The sequence below is a fragment of the Arachis duranensis genome, chromosome 2, assembly GCF_000817695.3.
Source record: "Arachis duranensis cultivar V14167 chromosome 2, aradu.V14167.gnm2.J7QH, whole genome shotgun sequence".
Lineage (NCBI taxonomy): Eukaryota > Viridiplantae > Streptophyta > Magnoliopsida > Fabales > Fabaceae > Arachis > Arachis duranensis.
In genome coordinates, this window is record NC_029773.3 from 73,940,138 (window position 1) to 73,958,815 (window position 18,678).

At 34.1% G+C, this 18,678-nt stretch overlaps 1 protein-coding gene across 1 annotated transcript; it reads right to left on the reverse strand.

The window, feature by feature from the left end:
• Nucleotides 1–315: 315 nt before the first annotated feature.
• On the reverse strand, nucleotides 316–13,473 carry LOC107474875 (ribonuclease II, chloroplastic/mitochondrial; the record flags this gene model as incomplete). Its single annotated transcript, XM_016094522.3, has 14 exons — nucleotides 316–1,482; nucleotides 2,218–2,442; nucleotides 3,287–3,682; nucleotides 4,508–4,667; nucleotides 5,374–5,523; nucleotides 5,602–5,708; nucleotides 5,809–5,871; nucleotides 6,673–6,855; nucleotides 7,243–7,464; nucleotides 8,951–9,082; nucleotides 9,150–9,227; nucleotides 9,316–9,429; nucleotides 9,557–9,713; nucleotides 13,286–13,473. Coding segments are annotated over 14 exons (2,301 nt in total), but the record flags the coding sequence as incomplete, so codon positions are not given.
• Nucleotides 13,474–18,678: the final 5,205 nt, after the last annotated feature.

Consider the following 18,678-nt stretch of genomic DNA (forward strand, 5'->3'; position numbering starts at 1 on the left):
GTGGAACACATATTTAAGAATAGTTAACTCGTGTACTTTCTCGTTAACTTCGTGCACTTTAAGAAAGCCAAATCTTAAGTCAAATATACTTCTTATAAAAAGAGTGCTATATGTATTTATTTCGAGTTAATATTATGTTTAACCGTTTAAGTAGAAATGANATTTAAGAAAATGTCTTGTTTCTATCTCCGTTCTATTTTTATCATGGATTTCCGCTTAAGTGTCTCCACAGAGAACACAGGTATCCGCAAATATCTATGAATATTATTGTTAAAAAAATAAAAAAATAATAACACAATCATAACTTATTCCATATAATTCAACAAAATTTAACATAATAAAACACTTTAATCTAAACACAATTTAACATAATTCAACTTACACTTTAAATATCTAACATACACACTAAAAAAAATTTCTAACATAAAATAACATAATTCAGCTTAGTAAGTGAAAACATTTTAGTAAATTCATATTTGCGGGAATTTAAAAATTTCCATCCCCTTTACTCGCAGGGACGGGTCTTCATCATGGAGATTTCGCGAATCCCCCATATCTCCATGGGTCTTCATCCCTAACTTTAACTGACTTGTTATTCGCTCACCCTAGTTCCTCCACACTGGGAAGAATTTCCCTAATGGCACATTTACCATGCTTACAATCTTAAGAAGCGTAAGCAAAAATAATGGGAATCGGAAACTCAGGAACAGATGTTCTTAACATCCTTGATAATAAAAAAGCCAGTTACATTGATGCAGTTTTGTCCCTTTATGATGAATTACGGAAATTGATTATCTCGTGAATTTTTCACATGACTAGGTCAAACATGATGGTGAGATCTGTCTCTTTATATTGATGGTGATATCAAACACGGCCAAATCATGTGAAAGATTCACATACGAGGATCCACATCCATAAATTACAGTGATTTCTCTGAAAACTCAAACCGACAGTTATATAATGATGAAGCTGTAAACGGCCGGCACATAATATTGAATTAACTTCCTCCGGTGATATATATTATTATTGGAAAAAGAAAAAATAAATCATGCCAAACATATCTGAAGGACTGTACAGTGTTCACTAGCATCACCATGAAGCCTAAATGCTAGTCATAATCTAAATTTCTCTCCACCTCAAAACTTGGAACAGCTTGAAAGAGTTCACAAGGTTGGATCCTTGCCCCTTCAGCATGATTCTTCTTCCATGAAGTAGACAATTGACGCGGCATCATACCAAACAAGCTGAATGAGGGTTTAGAAGACCATCCAATTCAAATAGTATGGTCCATGTGTTGATTTGCAAGATATATATTACCTCTTTGAATCTTCAACAGAGTTATCTTTAACACTGCGGTCACTGTTTTATAACCTCCTTCAGACAGATAATGTCATCGCGAGGATGCGATTCTTCCACCTTAACTAATATTTCATCCCCTACCTGAGTTCCAACAGACACCCAGGTAGAAGCTTGAAGTCCAACCTACAGATAAAAGCAACTTTGGATTAAATAGAGTAGCATATTACAATTGCACACATTAAAACAAGGTTTAATTAATCTGGAATTCCTTATAGTCCGAATGAGTTTTCAATTGGATTATGTTAGTTTAAACATTTCTTATTAAATACCTACACTATACAAACATTTTTCAACTGTTCAACTTACTCCTAGTTTAAAAATATTGTGATCAAGTCTCTACTGCACATTTTCAGAAAAGCAGTGATTCATCATGAATATAGAGACTTAATGAACTATAGGAACTTGATTGAAATTTTTTACTCAATACATGGATTTCATTACGAAGTTATAGGAACCTAATGAGAATGAGTGAAACTATAGAAACCACAGAGTAATTTAATCTAAATGCAAACTAGCTAAACACAGCCACGTAAAACAATACCTTAGGTTAACGGCACGTCTATCAGTTCTAACAATCAATTTTTAGCTTCACTGCTCAATTTTCCTGAATCCATTTTGGCATGCAGCAAAACATTTTGGTTCAAGCAACAGGAAAGCAAAACTTCCAAACAAATAATTGACACTATATTTCACCAATGATACAAACAATAAAGTCATTCTCAAGTAATCATAGACGTAGCACTTTTTGGCAGGTATCTCATCAAGATTTTTAATGGGCTACCAGAATTTCCATTGGTACAATGATGAAATGGCATGAACTGCAGAACAGAGTACAAGTAGGAGCTATTGGCTGCTTACCTCAACCAACAATAGAGCTGCAATTCGATCTTTCAAAAATCTAAGGACCAAGGCACGGTATCTTCTCTCTCTTGGTTCTCTTCGTAAATATTCCAACATCCAGTATCGAAGACTATTGTTGCTGAGCTTCCTCACTGTTTTGAATCTCTCATTTACAACTGCAGCAATCCCTTCAAGCTTACCAGATGTAAAAGGTGGAGGTTCACCTCTAAGAAATGCTTTTACCTGAAGACAACACACATTACAGAGACAACCAAACAGAGATAGAAAAACCCTTAGAAGTTAGAACTACTTACCAAGATGCAGCATAGCATATTAATTATATTAATAGAAACAATTTCATAACGGCAGCTTCGGACGGAGAAAAGGCCACAGATAAAAAAAATTTACAAACTTAAAGGACGCAAACTCAATCGCATAGCAAAACTCATCATGGATAAGTTATAAAACAAGGTCCTCTACGCAGTATTCTGAGCATGAACACTTATATTGCATGTGCATAAATGTCACATGATACTTTTTATCTATCTAGACGAAAAATTACTAACTAGGATATGAAATTATTATGTATGTTATTTATTTCTTGATACATGCAAATGATTTGGTAAAATATTACAATTTTAAAATAATCAGTTTTTTGGCTCTAGATAACAACCTGCTGCTAGTAATCTTTTACTCTATGGTTTAACTCTAACAAAAAGACTACAGAATGCTATGAAGTAGAAATGGTATCTCTACACCTTTTATTAATCTAGCGCGGGCTGTTAATCTAATCATCACTTAATTGCGTCTTTTAAGAAAACTTATAAATTGGTGGAACACAGGAATTATTTGTTGCAGTTATATCCCTCCTGAAACAGTCGCATAGGTACACACTTCAAGCACCTATAGTAGCAGCTTATGCATCACAGCACTAATATAGGCAAGAAGTGATTAATTTCTTTTCACTTCCCAAATCTAGCTTCTTGTCTTTCATAAGTTTTGCAGAATTCATAATATTATATTGAGAAACTAGCTGTACCAAGATATACAATCCATTGTACCTCTAAATTATAAAACTGAAACACACCTGATAATGAGCAAGAAGATCTAAATATCTGCGGATGGGAGATGTAAATTGAACATAACCAGGAATTCCCAAAATCCCATGTCGTGCTGGCTTCCTGAAATCAATTTCTGCAGCACGCATTACTTTGACCAGGGCAAAACTTCTGACAGGCCCTTCTGGAAGGTGAGCAAATTCAGAAACATTTATATCTGATTGGGGCTGTCCCCTATAGGGTAAAGGAATTTCATTCTGAGATCCAAATGTGGCAATAGCTTCGCCACAAAGTATCATCATCTCAGACACTAATCGCATTGCAGGGTCTGCTTGGTTTTCCACATAAAGTTTTATTGATGGCTCTGGATCATCTGGATTAGACACTTTAATGCGAGCTTCTAATGTTGCTGTCTCAACTGCACCCTGGGCAAAGGCAGGAAAAAAGAGAACTTATGGTATTAGAGGCTAAATAATTCTGGACAGCTTTAACTAACTAAATAGTTAAGCACCATAACCATGAAGTCTAGGAAAGCCTATCCACTCTGTTAAACCTATCATTCCATGTATGTCCCCCAATAAATTCTGAGAATATTTCTATCCACATCTCCAAGGTAGATTTTTAATAATAATAATAATAATAATAATAATAATAATAATAATAATAATAAAAACAAAATCTTAACAACTAAGTGCATTTTAGAAACACTGACAAGCAAAGAGAAATTTCCAAGAGCATTTGATGCAAGGCAAACAGCGATGGCATCCTTTTGAGTATTCTACAAGAAGGTAAAAATTGTGATTGCTCTGTGCAGAAATCTGGTGCTGATTATGTTCCTAGAATAAGATTAATTAGGTATTCAAGAAACAAATCATGGGATCAGATTTCACTACTTTCCTATTCTGGTTGGGCGCAGCAGTATATATCCAACCCTTTATTGTGTAAAAGAAGAAGAAATATACAGCTGTTAAGTCATTTCTGTCTTAAGGAATTATTTATCAGCAGTGGTGATATTTTTCGATATCCTTGTGAACAGTTTGATACATTCTAATGGCTTCTGTAATTGATTATGAAATAGGATATTCCCTAGGTTTAATTAGCTGATGAATCCCTCTATCTATAGTCTATACTCTCAAATAAAAGGTTAGGGACTGATTTGGTGATTAAATTTGTTGAGGATTAAATTGTTTGACTAAAAAGTTTCCGGGGACTGATTTCCGATATATATATATATATAAACTAGGACAAACCTGTTGGCGACGCCAATTTAACCGAAGATTTGCAGCCTCGGACAAAATTCTCAGTTCACTCTCTTCCTGAAGGTTCAAATGGAGCAGCTCAGATGCACTCTCGTATGTCAGCATGTATGTTGGTTTAATCACCGAGTTAACCACTGAACATTCTGCGATACTGTTGCACCCACATAGAACATCATTAAAAGGGGGTAACTCACCATCCTAACTATTATTGTCAGATATAAAACCATTTGAATACTTCTAGAGTTTGATCTTTGTTATTCCTGTTGGCACATCCTTCTATATAAAAATTGAATTTGAGAAAAAAGTGGCATGGACATGCACATTATCCACACTTCAAGTCCAAAAGAGGCTCTTGCATATGGAGCATATTAGATATAAAACTATTTGAGTTTTTGGGGGAGATGGTTTCATGACAATTATCACCATAACTACTTTGAATGAAGGAAGAATCTGTCAAAGATAAAGAATAGTTCAGGGCTTGAGTATAAGGGATCTTCCTGTGCGGATAAAGGGGGAGAAAGAAAAAAGGATAGAAAAGATAACATAAACCCAAACAATCTATGTAGTACCTTGAACAAGTAAAAAAATGGATATCCCTTCCCAAATATTTAATTAATAACTAAAAATAAATAAATTAGCATTATACTCGTCTTTCTTGAAGCTTCAACAGTATCAAATACCTAAACTTAATATATGACATCAAATACATGAGTGAGACAGAAATACTCCAAGTCCCACTTCAGGATGGGTCTCAACTCCTAACTGATTTCTCACATACCAGACACCACAGTTTTAAGTTCTCCTACTTAATCAGATGAACTTCTACCATAATGTACAATCTTTGAATTCATAATTACCTGCCATCATTATGCAGCACAACTGATACAGTAACAGCATTACAAAGGTCTCCTTGTCTCAGGCTCATACCTTCCATGGCAAGCTTTTCTGGAAACATAGGATATGTGGCAGTCGGTAAGAAAACAGATGTTCCTCTTCTCATAGCCTCCCTGCATCCAGCAAAATATGTTAGTTGCCACTGCAAGACTAAAAAATAACTAATATTTATTTTAATGTCATTCAGATACCTGTCCACAATGCTTCCAGGTTGAACATATCTAGTTGCATCTGCAACATGTATCCAAACTTTGATCCGACCATCTTGCAACTTGGTTGCACTCAAAGCATCATCAAGCTGCATTTATTTGTTGGTCAATAAAATTCTAGACACCCAAAACACTGAAGCAATACTTAGCAGATCTCAATACAACCAACAAATAACATTCATTGAATACCTCATCAGCCTCATCAACATCAATGGCGTACACCTTTAAATCAGTGAGATCCTTCCTGATATTCTGAACATAAACAAAGCCAAATACAACATCAGCATCTAAAATTTAAAAAAAAAATGACATGAGTCCAAGCATTATTTGGAATGCTTTTACACCAATAAAAGAGAACAAGAAGATGGAAAAGAAAATTTTCAGAGTCCAGCCATTATAGCAATTTAAAACTACCGCAAAGGCTGAATAGTCCATGCATTTAGTGAAAGAATTGGGGTAATCCAACAATGATTAGTATGGTACATAACCATCATAGGAGTATGACACTTGTTAATTACCTCAAATTCTAATTTTTCATGTTTGTGACATCATTTGGTGGTATTCAGAATTTTAGATATTCAACTTCGAAGTTCCAAAAATACCCTCTCCCAAATTAGCATATTTAACTAATAGATAGAATCTGACCCAAAAAATAAAAAATAAAAAAACCCTAGTAGATAACATATTTACATGACACGCACGCTGTATTTTCAAATAACAAAGTATTAATCATCTTTGAATGGTTAATCGTTAACAATGATAAAAAGATGATTTAAAATATGAATTAGAAACATTTCAAAAGTAACAAATTTTCTCGCTACTCTTTATCATAGCAACATATAAGGGTATGAACCAGTCACCAAAGCTCTAAACCAATTAGTATATATTAGTATATATCAACTGTAATACTTGTTCTTGAAGCAAGAGAATGTAACAGCATATTAATGATGTTAGAAGTTTGTGGTACATGTATCTTTATCATTCTAAACAAATGGCCATGACAACATGTACGATATCACACACTTGAGCTGTTAACAAGCATAGTACATTCACCTCGTCAGGATCAGATGAGTCCGATAGAAGAGCTTGACCAACTGATATGATTTCTTCTGAATGCTCAGTGGGAGTTCCGGACTTCAACAACTCAAGATTGACGTGTACAGGAAAATACCCAATATCTACCAAGAGATTCGCAGCAGAAGATGCTGTTTTTGCCAGACCCATTGCCTTTAGTATCTGATAGTAGTATAGAAGATGAACTTATTAGAACAAGAAAGTCAACTCCACTGACTTAAATTGCACTGGACAGCCTAGAGATGCAATACTAATCGAAGATTCTCCTGTTGTGATAAAATTTCTATTTCTAGCAACCACAAACTAAGATAAGCCACCTTTCAAGTTGTTAGCCAGTTTCTTCAGTAGGGACTAAATGTCATGGAGATATGACATCTAATATAAATACATAAAAAGTATTCCAAATACAACCAGCTTGTGAATCATCTTTTCAGACTCAAATGCTTAAACTTCTCGTAATTTTATCACTTGATATCCTTTACTAAAAGATAAGAAAACAAATGCAACAATGCTAAATCAGAACAAACTAGGTATGAGAGGAGAAGTTACCATCCCAGCTGTTTTCCTATGTTCATCATTTTGATATGAATCAACAGCATATGCTTCAAGATATTCGATTCTTCTCCTGATTTTCTCGTCATCCATCCATGAAAATTTAGGAGGTTTATCTTGTGAAGCCATTGATTTTGCCGAGACCAGCAATTTTAAAAACTCCTGAAGTTCTTTCTCAGCAGCCTCCTTTGCAAGCTTGCTACGGATGAGGTCCTCAACCTGCCTTTTCAGAAAAAGGATTTTTAAGAAATATTAGCGCATGCAGGCATCTCAGAATAACTAGTAAAACAAACCAAAATATTATACAACACTGCCTCTTACACTAGAAAGCACCATCTTCCTAATTCACAGTTTAATGAATCAGTACTTTAAATGATTTACAAATCACAAGGGAAAAAAAGACCATTTATAAGGTTTGTTTGAGCGCCATTCTCGAAAAAGATCTTTTTTTTTAAATGATATTTTTTTAAAATATCTTTTACAAAAGTAAAAGTGATTTTATGTTTAGATATCTCATGTAAAATGATTTTTTTATCTATCAATTATGTTTGGATAAAATAAGATAAAAGTACTTTTTTGTTCATTTATTATGTGAAAAATATCTTTTTTTTAAGGAAAAAATCTTTTAAAAAAAGATGTAAATTGTAGCTTCTCAAGGTACTTGTTTGGGAGTAATTATTTTGATAAAAAAAAAATCTTTTTTCCAATGAAAGAAGATCTTTTTTTTATTTTTTAGCATATTTGACAAATTTCTAGTAGTAAAAATAAAAGTACTAAATAAAAAAAATCTTTTTTGAGAAGCTGCAATTTACATCTTTTTTTAAAGATCTTTTTTCTTTTAAAAAAAAAGATGTTTTTCATGTAATAAATAAACAAAAAAATACTTTTATATTGTTATACCCAAACATAATTGATAAATAAAAAGATCTTTTTGCATGAGATATTCAAACATAAAATTACTTTTTCTTTTCCATAAGATCTTTTAAAAAAAGATAACTCGAAAAAAGATATTTTCTTAGAAACTCACCCAAACAAGGCCAAAAAAGATGTTTTTTTTATTTTTCTAGTGCTTTTATTTTTACTATTAGAAATTTGCCAAACACACTAAAAAATAAAAAAAGATCTTTTTTCAAGATTTTTTTTTATCGATTTAATGGCTCCCAAACAAGCACATAATAGCAATACTACTCACTTCATCTCCATAACTACAAAAAGTAACTTGCACAACAAGAATGGGAGAAATTTTGTAGGATTAGGGATACTCCTTAACCAAAAGGAGAAATACGGCCAGCAAAGAAAGGACCAAAATGCCAAATCCCTCAGCCTATCTATTAGAGAAACCTCCTTGAAAAGAGTGTACATAATACACATAGCAGCCAAGGAAACCCCCTTTGAAACACAATTCACATGGAAAAATGCAAAAGTTACAATGACTGGTATATTCATGAAACCAGAAAACATAGCATGTGACACCTTACGGAAAACTCCTGCAGCTAAAGAAAAACTCCACTAACTTGCCATTAGTATAGGCTTACACTACTAAGCCATGATCTCAATTTGCAACAAGTTCAAAACAAGCAAACTGTAAGGTTCTTCCTGGAGCACAAGTATAACTTAGGAAATGAGGAGTTAAATCACTTACATATATAATGAACAGTACTTTCTCTTTTGAAAGCTTATCTGAATATGAAAGTAATACGTCTACCTGTTCACTTGGGCGGGGTCCATATATTGAACGAGAACCTTTTGTCTCCAGCACAGTAAAGTATATTTCATCCCTTGACAGCAAAAGATGAGTAGAATAGCTCTCAAGAGGCTCAGCACTACCAAAAATTATCTACAGAATAAGCAGCATAAGAAAGGATATAGGAAGCATACTAACATTGAATTCAAAATAATAATACCTTAGCTAACTCTTCAACTGTCACAGATTTATTCTTTTCAAGGAGCTCAACCCAAGCAAATTCAAGTAGTGATGGATCCTGCATCATATCATCCAATGTATTACTTATCAACAGAAATAAAATGTTATGGAATCGGAATATGTTGCCATCCTATTGTGAAACTGACCATGTTATCCTGAACTTTCTTAATAAAATCTGCAATATCTGCTTGGTCGAAATTGTCAATCCCAGGGACAATATATGTCACCTGTTGTGGCTTGATGGAAGAAGTGGCACCATTCTTCAGCCCAATAAAAATAGAGTCAGAATAGACAAACACTAGCAATATTTAGCATTTACAAAAATGCAAAAGTTCTAACACCTAGCAACCTATTAAACATGCCGCATTATGTTGTTTCTACAAGAACCTGATCAGAAACCATCCAATTCTTCTTGCCATCAGGTCTCTGAGCAACTGCTAACAACATCCTATCAGAATCCTTCTTGAATTCCAAAAGCAACCCCTTCTGCAATGAACGGCTCACAAGTCTATCTTCAACAAGTTCTTCATTCAACAAACCCATGCTGTCAAATAAAATTACAATCAAGACAGTAACCGACACAAGGTCAAAGCTAGGAAACCACAAGTAAAACTATATATGAAAATTTAAAAGACTTCTTTCACTTGGGACACGTATTTGATACCAACTTAACCCCAATAACATTTTTTTACCTTGAATCCAAGAACTAAACAAAAGGGAGTAAGAAATACACACACACACAAGAACAATTTCCAACTTGTTGGAGGGTAGAAGATGGCAAAGATTGATATTTAAAAATATCAATTCAAAATTCAACCAAAAATCCTACTTAGTGTTAGCAAATAGCTATAAATACATTTCTAGATCTTAATAAGGATTTGGGTAAAGTATACTTTTTGTCACTAATGTTTGCGATTTTTTTCAAAAATACCACTAACATTTAGTTGCATTCAATTTTGTCCCTAACATTTTTTATTTTTGCCAAAATTACCCCTGGACATTAACTCCATGTAAAATATTAGAGACAAAATTGAAAACTTCTGGGGATAGTTTTGACAAAAATAAAAAAACGTTAAGGACAAAATTGAATGAATCGAAAACGTTAGGGACAAAATTGAATAAAACTAAACGTTATGGGTATTTTGAAACAAAGTGCAAACGTTAGGGACAAAAAATATACTTTATCCTAAGGATTTTTTTTTAAATATATGTTACATATTAAACACAACAGCTAAGGTTCCTAAACTAACATATCATGCACCAAAGTCCAAAACCCCAAAAACATCATGAAGCTTATGTTAAGACATTTCCATTTCACCTTCTAAACTTCCTACTCAACTCAGCTTGAATATTCAATGACTTCAGCTTTGAAATCCTATGCTATTTTCAAACCAAACATAACAAATATCTATCAATTATTGTGTACTAATAGATAAATTCCTCTAGAATGAATTTGTATTGGTGTGTATCCACTCTTAGATCAATGTTTTAACTCAGTAAAAGTTTTTACTTTGTTTTGGCTTCTATTGTTGGGTGTCTTGTGTTGGAGTGGCCCCTCATTTATCTAGGTGTTCCACAGGGAGGCAATCCTAGATCCATTTCCTTATGGGATCCTGTCGTTGAGAAGATTTCTAAGCACCAGGAAATTCAGAAAGGGGCCTATTTTTCTTTAGGTGGTAGTATCACTCTCATTTAAGCATGCCTCTCCAGTATTCCTCTTTACTTCATCCATTTAAAATTCTAGTGAGAGTGGTCAACACCATTGAAAGGATTATGACGAACTTTCTTTGGTGTGGTGCTTTGGATATGAAGTGGGATCACTTGGTGAATTGGGAAGTTTGTTGTCCTAAAAAGAAAGGAGGCTTGGGTCTTGGCAATATTGTGTTTAAGAATATTACTTTGGTGGCAAAATGGCTATGGCACTTCCCTTTAGAATCCCAATCTTTATGGCATCAAACTATCAGAAGTAAATTGGCTAAAAGTGGCTTAGAAGGGATCAATATTGACCCAACTTATCTCTCAGACATAGCATCTCTGGCTGGATGTCAAATTCTGGAATGGCCTCTTGTTTTATCTGGGTGTTCCTTTAGGTGGGACCCTACTTCAACCTCTTTCCTGGGATCCTGTTGTGAAGAAGATTTCCAAGCATCTTCGTGTTTGGAAAGGAGCATATTTCTCATTAGGAGGAAGGATCACTCTTTTTCAATCTTGCTTATCAAGTATCCCTCTTTACTTCCTATCTTTGCTTCATATACCATAGGGAGTGGCTAAAACCGTTGAGGAAAAAATGAGGGATTTCCTTTGGTCTAGTGCTATGGGCTTAACATGGGATCATTTGGTGAGTTGGGAAATTTGTTGTCTACCAAAAAACAAGCAGGATTTGGTCTTGGTAATCTACAATAAAAAAAACATTAGCCTGGCAACAAAATGGCTAATGGCGTTTTCCTTTAGTACCACATTCTCTTTGGGCATAACGTTATTAGAAGCATGTATGGATTAAACAGAAATGAATGGATGCAAATCTTGCTTCACATGCTACTCTAGCCCCTGGAAATTTGTTTCTAATGGTTATGCTACTTTGATACCTTTTCTTTCTTCAAAAGTAGGGGATGGATCTCACTTTCTCTTTCTGGTAGATTATTGGCTATGAGATGCTCCTTTTAGTTCCTCGTCTTTATTGCTTATCAGTTTCACATAACATTCCTATTAGGGATTTCTATTCAATAAGGGATTTTCCTATTCTTGGAACTTTCACTTTAGAAATATTAGTGATGGTGAGCCCATTGAATTAGGTAACCTTTTTAGTCTACTTGAAATTCCTCTTTATCTTCTACTCCTGTCAAAAGATTATGATATCTTGATTCATCGGGTCAGTATACCCTTAAAGTTTATTTTCAATCTCTATACCAACCCTTGATAAACAAATATTGAAATCTAAAGCTCCCTTTAAAGTCAAAATTCAAATCCTTTATTTGGACTGCTATGCCTAACAGAATTAACGCCAATAACAATTTACTAGTCAGAAGACCTCATATTCACATAAGGCTATATCACCAAATGTGTGTAATGTATTAGGGATATTCAGAAATGGTCTGGCATTTGTTTTTACAGTCCTATGGCTGATTCTTTGTGGAGTTCTTTGTTTGGCATGTTTGGAAAATCTTGGGTTTGCCCAGTGTGCCCCGCATCACTAGATCAGTTTCTTTTGATGAGGTTTGCTGATTTTGGGAGAAAGAAAGAGGCTAAATTTTTGTGGCAATGTGCAATATATTCCACTATTTGGAGTATTTAGCTAGAAAGCAATCACAATCTACACACTTTTAACAATAGATTCGCAAGAGAAGTTTCTGTTTGGGATAGAATTAGGCGTTTAGTATCTATATGGTGTAAAGCATATGGTTTTACAGAGGACTTTCCCTCTTGGACATGATGAAAGATTGGAAAGCTACAGTTCATTGAAGTTTGTGGTCTTACTTGTATTTCTTTTGGTTTGGAGGAACTTTTTTCCTCCACTCCTTTGTAGTGTTCCGTCAATACATTAATGAAATTCTCTCTTTTATAGATAAATTTTTTTTTTTTGCTTTGCTTTTATATAAGGGAACTCTTATCCCCAATTTGTATTATCCTTCTCCGAATCCTAATGAAATTCTTCTTTCATCCCAAAAATAAAAAATAAAAATAACATGTAAGGTGCATACACCCTTGGTAGCTGCCACCTTAGTCAGGGGACTATTATTCGCATTTGATCATTATCTTATTTTTTTAAGTCCACAATACTGGTGCAGACAATTCAAGAAATAGATAGTGTACTCTCTAGTCTTCAGCATCTGATTTGAATACAGTAATACTTTTATTATGATCCCATCCAATTATATAGTCACATCCAAACATGATAAAGACTTAAGAGTGCAAAATCTAGTTCACTTCACTCCTCAGATTTCTTTGTCATTTCGTTAAAGAAAACGTTTATTGAACAAGTATCTAATTCATCGCATTTCATGACAACCACCATTCTAGTACCGTTCCCTTATCATTTACAGTACTCTTAAGCCTAACTTAATAATAATTAGGTAAATCCAAACACACAGAAGAGAAAAATGAGGCAAGGGTTTTTACTTGGAAGCAGCGGAGATTCTATTGTTGCGGCGTTTCCGCATGGCACGGAGCTCTTCCATGACGCTGTCGAAGAGAGTGTAGACGGAGCGGCGTTGGAGGCGGGCGCCATAATTGGAGGAGAGCGGCGGCGGAGGGACGAATGCTGGGGATGAGGAGCAGCAGCAGAAGCAGCAGCAGCAAGCAGGTGTTCACTGCTCTAACCGCCATGTTAACGGTTAAGAGGTTAAAGAAGAGTGAAAAGAGAAGAATAGCAAGGTTCAGAGCATTTAGCAATTCGGGATGTAGTAGAACTTCAATGGATGGACTAGGCGTTTGGATTTGGACTATTGTTGGCATGTTGCTTCTCCTTTATGATTTTATCTTCTTCCTTTTTGAGTTTTTCTACATTTTTTTTTCTAAAACAATATTTTCCTTTTGATTTCCAAGGATATCTAGTGTACAATTTAGTTTCTCTGATTATATTAGATTTTAGTCCCATAATTTCAAGAAAATTATTTTGTACTAACAAAATTGTTAATTGTAAAAAAGTTAATCATTTAATTTTTATAATTAAATTTTAGTCCTTGAATTTTTGAGGGAGTAATATTAAACTTTAAAATTATAAAGTATTATGTTAATAAGAAGAAAATATTGATACTAAGACATATAAATTTTTTTATATATTATTTATTTGGTGATAACACTAAATACAAGATAAAAAATTATAGAAAAAAAATTATAAATAGTTACTCACAATTATCTTAAAATACAATAAAATTCTTAATAAAAAAATATATTTTTTTATTCCTGATTATTTTTATTTTTATAAGATTGATTAGTTTTTTTATTAATAATTTTTTTTCTGTATTAACGGAATGAACCTACATGACATATTAAGTTATTGATTTATTCATTAAAAACTAATTAGGATTGACAAATTTTTTTTATTGAAAATTTCGTTGCCGTTTAGTTTTTTATTTTCTTTTTTCAATATATTAACTAAATTTATTGTATAAAATTAAAAAATACTTGTGATTTTTAAATTATTTTTACTTATAAAAATTAAATGGAGGTCATATTAATGACTAACGTGTCAAATAAGTATTTTCTGAAAAGAAATCATTGATAAAGGGACTAATTAGTGTCATAAAATTAAGTATCAAAACCCCAAAAAGATATTTTTTTATCGGAAATTTCGTAGTCCTTCGACAAAATTATCAGAAACTGGGCATTCACCCAAAATTGTAATATCTTATGCGTAAATATTAAATTTAGATCCTCTAAAATTTAAATCTTTATTTTATAGGATAAAATATAATCTCTCACTCTTAAATAATTTCTCTCTTATATTTTTTTGTTTCACCTACAAAACAAATAATAATAAATCATATTTTATTCTTTAAATAAAATTCAAAATTTATAATAACCAAATTCATAAACGTTCACCTTTTTGTTTTACTAAGGATTTCAACTTGTTCTCTCTCTTTTTCATCTTTATTGTTTATCTTGGAAGGAGGTTGTTGCGGCTAACCTTGCAAGGCGGTGGTTTTCCTCCCCTCTTTTCCATCTTTTTATTTTATTACCACTTTACTTTTTTTTTGTATATTTTCTTTTACCTTTCCTTTTTTTCTTTATTTTCATTTTCTTCGCACCTTCTCTTCCCTCCTTGTCAACTCCTTTTCTTTCATCTCCTACTCTTTTTTTTACCTTACTTTTATCATCTCTTCTTTTCATCATTTTTCTGTTTTATCTTTTAGTTTGTTTTAGTTTCTATTTTTTCCTTTTAATATCTTTATGTGGTATTCTTTTTTTGTGGTATTTTATTGGCACTTATTATGTTTTTTATGTCATTTATTTTTTTATATATTAATATAATTTTGGTGTAATACTTAATCATTGATTTTATGGTATTTTTTAAAATTGTGAGAACAGTACAATATGTCCCTCTTTGATTGACAATACAAGAGGGACGTATTGTCAATCCAAAGAGAATACAACACCATAAAATTCAATAATTAAGTATTACACCAAAATTTTTTCAATATACAAAAAAATTAACCTTTTTATATTGCAAGAATATATATATTACAAAAGAATGTAGAAATGTGTTTTACATTGTTGTGGATTTAAGAAATTGGTGTCTTTTTAAATTTTTTACATTGTTTAATTTTTTTAACAAACGATACAAATAGAACCATGTTATTTGTGTTTTTGAAAATAAAAAAAAATTAAGATTAAAATCGGATACTCTAATTTTTGTTTTTAAAAATAAAAAATTTAAAAGTTGAAATTAAACCCCCTTATTTGTTGCTTGTTATCCTTCCTCAAATAAATCCGATAGTCCAATTTGATTATATCAATTAAAAAATACCTTCGTATAAAAAAAATACTCAAACTTTCAATAACAAAGTACTATACATATTTAATCCATATAAAAAAAATTAACCTGTTTTATTGTCCTTCTTTGATTAGTGGTGTGGGTACACAGGTACAAATCTATCAAATCTTAGAGGATATATTAAAGTTGTTCTTTTTTTATGGAAATATCTTCATATAAAAAAAATTCAGTTTTAAGTGAAGAAAAAAAAACAGATTTTTTAACATATTGTATTATATTTTGTGTTGATGTAAAAATTATAGAAATTTAAATTTGTCTATGTTTTTACTATTTAAGATTCTTTGAAATCGAATTTTGGTTTTACTTTTAGTTTATAATTTAGTATAAAATATACTTAATTCTTTTTTCAAGATTTAGATCTAAATTTATTTCTGTTATTTGGAAGTGTCGTAAGATTTTTTTATGAAAGAAATATTTTTTCTGTCAAAGAAAAAAATAAAAAATTGTAAAATATCATAGGAAGAGAAAAAAAAAAGAAGAAAGCAATAGTGATAGAATATGATAGTAGCAGTAAAAGAGAATAGACTCATTATTATTTGTTCTTCATATTCAAATTTACATTCTTCATTTTAGATTTGATTTTGGTGATTAAGGAATAAGGGAGTGGTAGTAGTATTAATGATGGTGTTACGGTGGGTAACCGGAGATAAATAAGATGGATGGCGTTGGGTGGCCCAAATGTATGAAGGAGGAGAACTCCGGATGGATCTACAACTCGGGAGGCTCCGTCCGACTTGTGCTCGTGAGTGAATGGGGGGTGGTACCTGCAAAGACACTCCGATGCCTAAGTTAGCAAGGGTGTGAGCAGGTCTAGAGAGTATTGGGCTTAGAGATACCTGAGGGGTGTCAGCGTATTTATAGTGGTGAGCCAATAACCACCGTTGGAGTAGTGCCGCATCTTTAGGATGTTAACCGTCCCCATTATCTTGGGGAGGTTAAGATATGGCTTTATGAAGCGGTTAGAGAGATTTCAGGGGCGGTTACTCATTCGAATGAGTGTTTATCTGCCAGCTAATCTCACGTCCGACTTCTTCAGACCAAGTCGTGGCTGATATCGACTTCTTATGTGAAGGTCGGTACTTAGCTAGGCTCTAATCCTTCAGATTGGGCCTTTTATTTGGACCTGGGCCTTTATCGTTGGGCCAGGGTATGAACAGTGCCCCTACTTGAGCCCAAAGTCTCTTTAGAGTTTGGGTTCAAGTATTTAACTCGGGTTCGTAGCCGACTTATTTGGAGAGAACATGGGTCTTATAAACCGACGTGATTTTCGCGACCCTTTGTTTCTGACAGTTACGTCAATTCAAGCGTCGTGTCCGTTAGGGAAGCATTGAGGGCTTTGGTAACGGTGCAATCTCATTAATGACTGCTCCGCTTTTACCATTATGCCCCTTAGCATGTTTATAAGTACTTTCCCTCTCTTTCCTATTTCCGTTTCTGCAATCTTTCAAACTTCCTCCTTCTTTGTTCGTGTTGTGCTTATACGTACCATACTTCCGGAGACTTCTGCTTCCTTATTTTCAAAAAGAGGTTAGTTTCTTTCTTCTTCTTTGCATGACTTGGTTTTGTAGAAGGATAGTTTTGTAGATTTTGCTTGGCTTTTTTTCTCCTCTCTAGAGACCCTTTTGATTTTTTCTTTTTCTTTTTCCTTTTGTAGGTTTTCTTCATTTACCTTTAGAGAAAGAAAAATGGCCTCCGTAGATTGGGTTGACGTTACAGTTCTGGGGGAAGAGCCTTTGGTTGATGCGGAGTTCATTACCCACCTTCGTACTCACCACCGGCTTTGTACTTCGGAGGAGGACGAGCCAAAATATGAGTTGATAATCCCGGGTCCGGAAGACCGGGTTTGTTTTGGGAGAGTTAATGAGGCGGGGACCGGGTTTGTCATGGGAGAGCCAACGAAACGGCCCCCCACTTCTTCTTTATGTATGAGTGCATGATTACCTGTCTGGGCGTCTTTCTGCCCTTTTCGGATTTTGAGATGTCTGTTCTACAGCATTGTCGTGTTGCCCCTACCCAGCTTCATCCCAACTCCTGGGGTTTCTTGAAAATTTACCAATTTATTAGCCATGCTCTAGATTTCCCGACTACTCTGAAAATATTTTTCCATCTTTTTCATATGACCAAGCCTTTTAGCCGTCTGAATAATAAACAACAATGGGTTTCCTTCCGAGCCATACAAGGTCGGAAGATTTTTACCCTTTTTGATGAATCTTTCCATGACTTTAAAAATTTCTTTTTCAAAGTGCAAGCTGTAGAGGGTCACCATCCCTTTTTCTTGGATGATAACTCTTTTCCTCGCTTTCCTTTATACTAGCTGGAGGCCACCCCTTGCGAGAAATATAGTTTAGATGATCTGGATGAGGTAGAGGCTGCCGTCGTGGGGTTCCTCCGAGAGGTGTGGGGGAGGGCCCCTTATTTGGATACTAAAAAATTTCTCCAAGGGTCTCCGACCTTTGTCCAATCCCAGCTAGGTAGTTATTTTATAGTATGCTGAATTCCCGACTTGTTATCCTAATATTCCGACTTGTTTGATTCTTTAGCTATTTGTTTTCCTTTTCAGAAATGGCAAAGAAAAACGCTCAAGAATCTTTTCAAAGGGTCCAGGAGGCTAAAGCTAAGTCTCGCGCTCGATCTGGTGATGCCAGGGTTATCTCTCCTCCTCCTCCTCCTCGTAGTGTTGGAACTCTTTCCAATCCTTTGGTGATTTCTTCTTCAACTCCTTCTCAGCCGTCCTCCGTCGTCCGACCTTCTCCCGATCCCAAGAAGCGCAAGCTCTTAGAGTCTGGCTCTTCTGGGGAGGTTAAGGCGGATGCTCTCGCCTTCGTCCGAAAGAATATCTATCCTTATGCCCGTATAGGCATGGATGATATGTCTGTTCGGAGCCACCTTACCACCATGGTCGAGGATAGCCTTAAGGCGGCGGGGGTTTGCGGCAAGCTCTTAGATATTTTTGATAGGGCTCCTCTCAGCTCTTTAGGGGCGACCTCGAGGGTCGAGGAGCCTTCGGGAGAAAGGG